This window comes from Acanthochromis polyacanthus, chromosome 7, assembly GCF_021347895.1.
Source record: "Acanthochromis polyacanthus isolate Apoly-LR-REF ecotype Palm Island chromosome 7, KAUST_Apoly_ChrSc, whole genome shotgun sequence".
NCBI classification, from domain to species: Eukaryota; Metazoa; Chordata; class Actinopteri; family Pomacentridae; genus Acanthochromis; species Acanthochromis polyacanthus.
The window spans coordinates 43,603,524-43,612,103 of record NC_067119.1 but is presented as its reverse complement, the minus strand read 5'-3'; the positions used below and the strand labels follow the sequence as shown (position 1 = coordinate 43,612,103).

General features: G+C 43.6%; 1 protein-coding gene across 1 annotated transcript; it reads left to right on the top strand.

Moving 5' to 3' along the window:
* Positions 1 to 3,009: 3,009 nt before the first annotated feature.
* LOC127534865 (protein NLRC5-like) lies at positions 3,010 to 8,179 on the top strand. Its single transcript, XM_051951161.1, has 6 exons — positions 3,010 to 3,037; positions 3,285 to 3,429; positions 5,046 to 5,348; positions 5,448 to 5,717; positions 7,130 to 7,213; positions 7,326 to 8,179. Exons 1-6 carry the CDS (start codon positions 3,010 to 3,012, stop codon positions 7,390 to 7,392), a joined length of 897 nt encoding a protein of 298 aa, XP_051807121.1. The 3' UTR covers positions 7,393 to 8,179.
* Positions 8,180 to 8,580: the final 401 nt, after the last annotated feature.

The following is an 8,580-nucleotide window of genomic DNA, read 5'->3' as shown; positions in this document are numbered from 1 at the left end:
CCTGTCAAAAAACTGTAATTCCGCGCAGTTATTTCCCTAAAATGAGAGAAATAAATGCGTTCAAAAGGCTTGAGAGCGGCGTCAGCTGGCCGATTTGAATGAAGTGCCGCAATGGCGCTCGGAAGTCCCGGAGGGCACGTGACCCAATCGGAGCAACCGGGCCATCCGATTGGGCGCCGAAAACTCGACAGCGGAGATTTGACGAGCGGGCGATGTGATTGGCCGAGCGGAAACAGCAGTGTGTGTGGGGCGGGTCGCACGGAGCGCCGTGAAGCCCCATGAGAGAGGAGAAGGCGGCCCGGGGGTACACAACCGGAGGAAACCGGCAGAACCGGACGAGGAAGGTCGCTACGGAAGCGCCGCGCAGCAAAAGGGCCGCGAGTGGTACATCGAACCCGGGCCGCTGGGTCGCGGAGCGACCCTCCCAGCCCTCGGAGCTACGCGTGGGGGCGCGGCCGGCTCGCAAACAGACCCGTATATGTAGCTTCGGAAGCCCACGTCACAACATGGCCGCGCATCGACGCGGCTGCTGTCGTCACCGTGAATTTGCATATACTGCCCACAAGGCCCTGCTTCTCCGACTCTCAGAGCCCCATCGACGCCATGACGCTGCTTGCCTGTTCCCATAGCGACATGCCCCGCCCGCCACCGCCGTTCCGGGGGCGAATTTGCATACATCACCCACAATTCTTTGCTCCTGGCTCTTGGTTTAGGTCACGTCACGTGCCCTCCGGGACTTCCCAAGCGCCACTGCGGCACTTCATTCAAATGCCAGCTGACGCGCTCTCAAGCCTTTTGAACGCATTTATTTCTCTCATTTTAGGGAAATAACTGCGCGGAATTACAGTTTTTTGACAGGCAACAGTCAGACTGACTTCACTGCTGTGTGTTTTTAATCCGCTGTGGTCAATTGGTTGTGTAGAGATGCCAAATAATGTGGGGAATAACGGTGGAGTTATTACATTAATATTGATTACAGTTTTTTTCGTGTGCCCAACGTGTAATAATATACATACACGCTGTGTTGTTTAAACCAGATGGATTAAAGCTGTTAAACGCTTTATGTAGCTCCTATTTGCGCAAGCAGAAGCTAAATTAAAGCGTTTCTCAGCCTGTAATGTCGGCGGCTTTGCACTGAAATTATAATGGGTGTCATTACCGGCCGTGTCCGCGAGAGGGCACTGATGTGCGCAGTAAATCTTTAGATTTACTGACTTTAGGGGTCTTTTTGAACGTTTTTATGGCTATTTTTGCTTCAGTTTGTTCATGTTTGTCTCATGCTGTTGCTTTAGTGACTTTAGGGCTCCTTTTGCATGTTTTTCATGGTTAGTAGAGGACGGGCTGGCTACTGACAGGCTGTTTGCCCTCCAGGAGGCTGTGCAGCATCACAGCCAGAACTCTTATTCCATGTCAGGAATTTAACTTTTACATTCATACAGTCTGACTCCTCAGCTATAATACTTATTTGTGGTTTTTTCTTTACTGCTTTTAGTTCTCAGTTCTGTTCCCTGACTACTGCACTGAGAGCAGAGACTCCCCGGAGTCACATTTTCATCGATGTGTAAAAACTGGGCCAATAAAGCTGATTGCGACTGCCATTTCATTCATTTCTTTCTTCTACTGCTTTACTCCATGCTGTGTTTTAGGCTCATTCCTGCTGGAACCACAGCTAGGACCCGTCCAACGTGTTCTACGCCACCCTTCAGACCTCAGGTTCCAGCTGATAGAGCCTGATGATCAGGTTGACCTCTGACCTCTGTCTTAATGTGTTTTACTGAGCTGCCGAGGTTCGGACGTCCTCAGAGTGATGCAGGTACACCAACGGAACGCTGAAGATGCAGTCTTCTTTTGGATGCATCAGTGAATTTGGGGATGTTCTGATGGTTCGGGAACCCAGCAGAACGTCTGCTTTAAGCGCTTCACAATGAATACACACACACAAAACCAGCCACATAATGAAGCGCAGCATTTTTTTTAAATTAATTTTATTTTATTTATTTTTTTTTTACACCGGCCGGTGAATTGAAGCAGAAGCATATTATTATTTATTTATTTATTTATTTATTTATTTTATTTATTTATTTATTTATTTAAGATGGGCAGTGCATATTAATCGACATGAGTCAAGAAATGTACACGTGCAAATATGCCGGATTTAGCCTCGAGGGCTAATTTTCATCTGTAGTCCCAGGGCAGGTAGATGTTAAAATGACACAGGACAAGGCCCACCACAGAAAGGTTAAAAGGTTAAAAAGCAACGGCAATGTAAACAATAGATTGAAAAGAAAAACTTACATGCAGATAGCAAAGATAAGACACAGTAAAACATTACACAGACCTTAATAAAAAGCAATACTAATCAGGGGAAAAAAAAAAAAAACCAACAAACATTAGTTGTAGTAACATTGAATTAATAACACTACATGTTTTCGCTACGGCTGCAGGTTTGATTGTCCAGGAGCCAGAGTTTGAGAGCTGTGCTGAAGGACTTGCCAGTTGATAAGCTCCTAATGTTTGATGGAACAGTGTTCCATGTTTCAGCTGCCCTCACAGATGATGTATTGATCAGTGATCAGGTTTTTTTTAGCTGCACATGAACTGATCCCGATCAGAAAGTCTCCAATATTATATATATATAATAATAATAATAATATTAGGATCATGTGGTGCACTGACAGGTAAACAGAAGCTAAATTAAAGCGTTTAACAGCTTTAATCCATCTGGTTTAAACAACACAGTGTGTATGATTATTATTACACGTTGGTGCATGAATAGAACTGCAATCAATATTAATTTAATAACCCCACCGTTATTCTCGACATTATTTGACATCTCTACACAACCAATTGACCACAGCGGATTAAAAACACACAGCAGTGAAGTCAGTCTGACTGTTGCCTGTCAAAAAACTGTAATTCCGCGCAGTTATTTCCCTAAAATGAGAGAAATAAATGCGTTCAAAAGGCTTGAGAGCGGCGTCAGCTGGCCGATTTGAATGAAGTGCCGCAATGGCGCTCGGGAAGTCCCGGAGGGCACGTGACCCAATCGGAGCAACCGGGCCATCCGATTGGGCGCCGAAAACTCGACAGCGGAGATATGACGAGCGGGCGATGTGATTGGCCGAGCGGAAACAGCAGTGTGTGTGGGGCGGGTCGCACGGAGCGCCGTGAAGCCCCATGAGAGAGGAGAAGGCGGCCCGGGGGTACACAACCGGAGGAAACCGGCAGAACCGGACGAGGTAAGGGCTGAGGTCACTGGATCATGTGATCAACCTGAGCTGCAGAGTGCTGGACTCAGTGGACTCTGCTGCCTCTGCTCTTCACCCTCAGACACAGTGACGGAGTTAAACTGAACCTCCGGTGGGCCTCCATCCCAGCAGAGGGAACACGGTCCATCCTCTCTGCGCTGGAAAGAATTTCTGAGCTCAGGTCAGATATTAGTGCTGGTTTCAGACGATCGTTGCTGTCCAACACACAGGACAGGATCCAGCTGTCCTCTGCCTCAGTATTAATGCTCCACTCATCATTCTGTCTTCACTTTTTCATTCTACAGCAGTTTCTAAGATCACAACTGTTTTAATTTCACTACAATACTTTGTTTCCATGTTAAAGTTGCTCTTCAGTCATTGATGAAACCCTTAGAAACTCATCTCTCTGTGTCAGATTTACATATTTACACGTAATTTCTATCATTCATGCCTTTAAATGTCTTAGATGAACTCTACACTCTACATCTGACCTTTGACTGCTTATTTCACTTCTGATGTCTCTTCTTGCATATAGAAAACTGAATATAGACATTTCAACAAGGTTTTTTAAAAAGTGATTTTTACTAGTAAGGGTCTTTAAAAAAACATTTCAGATCCTTGCAGTAAACTGCTTTACAATCAAACACACTGTTATGACTGTAGCAGCATTTTACTGTCAACATGTGCAGTTCAATGTCTGTGATTTGACTTTTGGACCATTTTAAGGCATCATTACAGGCAGAAACAGAACAGCAGATGAACTTTGGTTCTAACTGAATAAAAAGACACGCTGACACCTTTTTACCTGCAGGATCACTTTCTGGGCTGCTTTTAATCAGCTGCTCCAGCAGTGAATGAAAAGAACATTTCAAAGTCTGAGCTTCACTTCTTTACTTTCTAATGAATCCCATTCAGATCATCTCAACACTCTCTGCACAATTCCATGTTTCAGATTCGATCTCTTATTCATGCAGGAAATAGTGGAGAAGAGATTTGTTGATGGACACTCATGAGATAAAGTGAATCTTGTTCCAGCAGCAGCTTTAAATCCTCTTCCAAAGCCGTCATTAATGATGAATGTGAGAATCTAGTTTGGACCTGAAGGACGTCCAGATTCACACCTGATGAGCTGAAAGAGTGAAACTGGCCTCAGTCTGACTTCACCACAAACAGACGTCCAACCAGGAGAAACAAAGTTCTCCAACATCTTCAGATACATGAAGCTTCTCAGCTCCATGACAGCAAGTTTCCAGAGAACATGAAGGGTTCTGCAGCTCACTGCTTCATTCACAGCCTTTCAGAGTCCTGATGGAGACACAGTAGTGTTGAAACGTTGGTCTGTTTGCACTTTTAAAGGCTGTCAATCAAGCAGGGAGCTCCAGAGACTCTTTCCAGCTCCATGAATCCATCAGTGGGTCTGATATGAACAGTCCACCTGCCACGTGTCCCCAACGTCCACCTGAAGGACAAAATGGACGTCAGGTTCAGTAAATTCCAGAGAAGCTGACAGTTTGTTTGCAGCCTGTCAGATTCTGTCCCTGCTTGTATTTTCTGAGCCGTGAGGCTTATTTTCAGTGACGTCGTTGCGATTCCAGATGTTGAACTTGATGGATGTAATGGACAGAATGATGGAAGTAAAACTCCAGTTGTTAGGATGGAATGAATCTTTACATTTCTGTTTCTGTGTGTTTTCTTCCTTTAGAATATGTGTGTATTCAAAGATCCTGTTGGTAAATTGAAGAGTTTTCTGTGTATTGACTTTTTATTTGCTTTCTTTCTGCATCAACTGTTCTTCAGTGTGGACAGGAATCAGCTGCTGAGGTTCATCCACTGCTGTGCTGCCTCTGACGTCCAGCAGGAGGCAGCGTCCGGCCTGCTGAGGACTCTGCAGCACCGCTTGGATCTGTCCTGCCAGTCCTGTGTGGATCTACAAGAGGAGGATCAGACTGAGCCTCTGAGTCTGACTGCTGATGACTGCAGGGCCGCATCCATCGTCCTGAAACACTGCAACCTGGACACTCAGCTCCACCTGCAGGACTGTGAGGTGGAGGACGGAGGACTGGACCTGCTGTTTTCTGTCCTGGACAGGGTCCGCCTCAGGTGGGACAGAGCCCAGAATGAGATAAAGCAGAGACAAGCTTGTTGTCCTTCATGTTGGACGTCCTGACAGTCTGTCTTTGCTCTGTTTGTCCTGTTCAGAGTCAGTAAAAGTGTCCTCCTCCAGCTGCTGTCCCTGCTTCCTGTCCACTCTGAGAGGGACACAGTGAGACGGGCCGAGTCCCTGTGTGGAGCTCTGGGTGGAGAGCTGGACCTCAGTCACAGCACACTGGACCAGAGGGTCTATGGAGGTCTGGTCCAGATGCTGGACTCCTGTGAAGGACTGACTGAGCTGGACCTCAGTCACTGTCAGCTCAGCGACCAGCTGCTGCTGCCCCTCATCACACATCTGCACAAAGTCCAGGTCCTGGAGTAAGTCTCAGACCGGTTCCTTCTCTGGGAGGACAAACTCAGCATCAGCCTGTTGACCCTCTGACCTCCTGGAGGGTTCAGAGAGTCAAAGTAGACTTGATCTATTAGAAGAAAATAAAGGTCCAGATGACTCTGAAGCAGCCAGAAGCAACATATTTAGCTCCCAGAGTTCATTGGTGGGACTTTAAAGTCAGCTGGAGCTTCATGAGCTGGAAGAACTTTGACTTTAATTCTTCTTTTTACCTCCAGTCTGCAGTTTCTGCTTTCTGCTTTTTGTTCTCATCTTATTTTTGCTCACTGTGCTTCATTTTTCTCTGCAGTCTAAAGTCCTGCAGCTCTGTGGAAACAGAACATGAAGAAGGAGAGAATCAGAAACGTCTTCTGTCAGGAGGACAAACTTCACATTTCATTTATTTTGAAAAAGCAAAAAGAAATTCTTTGGTTATCTTATAACATCTTTTAAAACTTGAAACATGTCCTATAGTTTTCTCAGTGTCAGCAGATGTTAACAACTCTGGGACTAAATGGAGGCTTCCCACACTGTAGATGTTGAACTTTTTCATCTTTCCATCCTCTCCAGATGTTTCCTCTCTCCTCTGCTCATCATCAGTAGAAAGATGTTTCTCCATGCTGAATGGATCTCCAACAACCTGCTCCTCTGTTCTCTGTTTCTGAGCCGTGCTGCTTTTATTTGATTCATCCAGGAGCTTTGATTTTCCTCTCAGTCTCTCTGTGGAAACACTGCCTGCAGCTCACCTGAAAACCCTGCATTTTTCTCTCCTGACTGTTGGTCTCAGCTGAGTCAGTCGAGGTTTCTCTGTTGCACCAGAATATTTAGGTTTTTTTACAGAATGTGGTGCAAACAATTTATTTTTAGTGCATTTTCTAATTAGACACGTAGAATAAAATGATTCAGATTAATTGTTGTGTGATTTAAAGTCTAGATTTGGTTCATTTCTGGACAGAACCACTCAGCACGATTCATAAAGCTTAAAATCTGAAGCTTCTTTTTGTTTTTTTACAATTTCTGTCTCTGATGAATGGAGTCATTTCGTCCGTTTTTTTTTTTATTTTTTTTAAAGACGTCACTCCTGTTAATCCCAGCAGCAGGTTTAAGGTTCAGAGGGTTCTGATCCAGGACTTGAACTAAAGAATATTCCAGATTCACAGAGTTCTAGATGAACCCAAACACATCTTCACTGGCAGCTGATGATGGATTGAGAGAAGATGATTGAAACAAACTTATTGTAGAGGAAAATGAGGCTGTTTACAGGAAGTTGTCCCATAAAAACTGACTCAAATTTCATTTTATGTTTGATCCTGTTGATGCACTGATGTGCTTCTTTGACCTTCTGTCAGCATGATATCAGATGGAGGATCAATGAGAGTCTCCTGTTGTGTTTGTGTTGCAGTCTGAGCCACAATAAGATCACAGACGCCTCCACAGATGTTCTCCTCCAGCTGATCTCCATCCACTCCTCCATCCACACTGTGCGGTGAGCAAACATTCATCTTAGAGGCTCACAGAGAAACCAGTGGATAGATGAGCTGAACTGATGCTGTTCCTCCTGAATGATGACGTCTGCTCTCTGCTTTGGTGTTTTTCAGACTCTTCAGAAACGACATCGTGGACAGAAGACCCTTTGAGAAGCACAAGCAGTTTGAAATGTGGTGAAGCAGTCAGGAGGTCATGTGATCATCAGGGAGGAACTGTTGGATGTCGTCATTAAAAAGCCTTTTCTCCTCATGATGAGATGAAAACATGGAGTTCATTCTGGTCATCAGTGGTGTGTGATGTAGAGACTTTAGTTGAAACAAGCTTTGATTTTGACCACATTAGATTCTCGTTGTTTTTTACAATCAATAAGACGACACTTTATCTGGAGGTAAGGAGCAGCCAGCAGTGTTTTCTAAAACTTCACCACGTATGTTTGACATTATTAGTTAGTGGAGCTCATATTTCTGTTTGCTACCATGTAAGGATGGTCTAAAATTATTTTATTGTGACAAAACAGAGACTGTAACTGTCAGTGTTGTGAACAGGCTGAAGTGATCTTTTTCTGCTGCTGTGATAACTGTATTTATTCTGGGAGCAAAACCACCAAACATTCATATATTCAGGTCCAGCCCTAGTTGTGATGTTATTTTCTATCTATGTGCCATTTGGAGGGAAGTGAAGTACAGTATATTTTGTATGTTTTGTCAGTGGAAGTAGTTTTCACTGTTCAAACATAAAAGCGTTCCCTTACTACAAGTATTTGTTTCAAAAGCTTTATGTTGTGAAAAAAAAAGATTTGGAAATTTGTGTTTCTTGTGCCTTAACTTGTCATTTTGTAAAGATGTTTATTTTTGCTATTTTTTATTTTATTATTTGGAAGAACCAGAGTCTGCACATTATTTTATATTTTTGCCTGTCTGATCACATCATTTCTAAAAAATAAATCGGACATTACAATCAAACAGTTACTCAGTACTTGAGTTGTCTTTTCACCAATATTTTTTTACTCTTACTTGTGTAATTTTTTGGAAGACTACTTTTTACTTCTACTTGAGTGATATTATTTTGAAGTGACGTGACTCTTATTTGAGTACAATTTTTGGATATTCTACCCACCCCTGTATATACAGTGCCTTGTGAAAGTATTTGGCCCCCTTGAACTTTTCAACTTTTTGCCACATTTCAGGCTTCAAACATAAAGATATAAAATTTTAATTTTTTGTCAAGAATCAACAACAAGTGGGACACAATCGTGAAGTGGAACGAAATTTATTGGATATTTTAAAATTTAACAAATAAAAACCTGAAAAGTGGGGCGTGCAATATTATTCGGCCCCCTTGCATTAATACTTCGTAGCACCACCT

What these genes read in the sequence shown, in the direction of transcription:
- LOC127534865 (XM_051951161.1), top strand. Translation starts at nt 3,010, where the DNA reads ATGGCGCTCGGGAAGTCCCGGAGGGCAC. An exon ending in CTGGACAGGGTCCGCCTCAG is followed by an intron (nt 5,349 to 5,447) that starts GTGGGACAGAGC and finishes TGTCCTGTTCAG; the next exon opens with AGTCAGTAAAAGTGTCCTCC. An exon ending in TCCTCCATCCACACTGTGCG is followed by an intron (nt 7,214 to 7,325) that starts GTGAGCAAACAT and finishes GGTGTTTTTCAG; the next exon opens with ACTCTTCAGAAACGACATCG.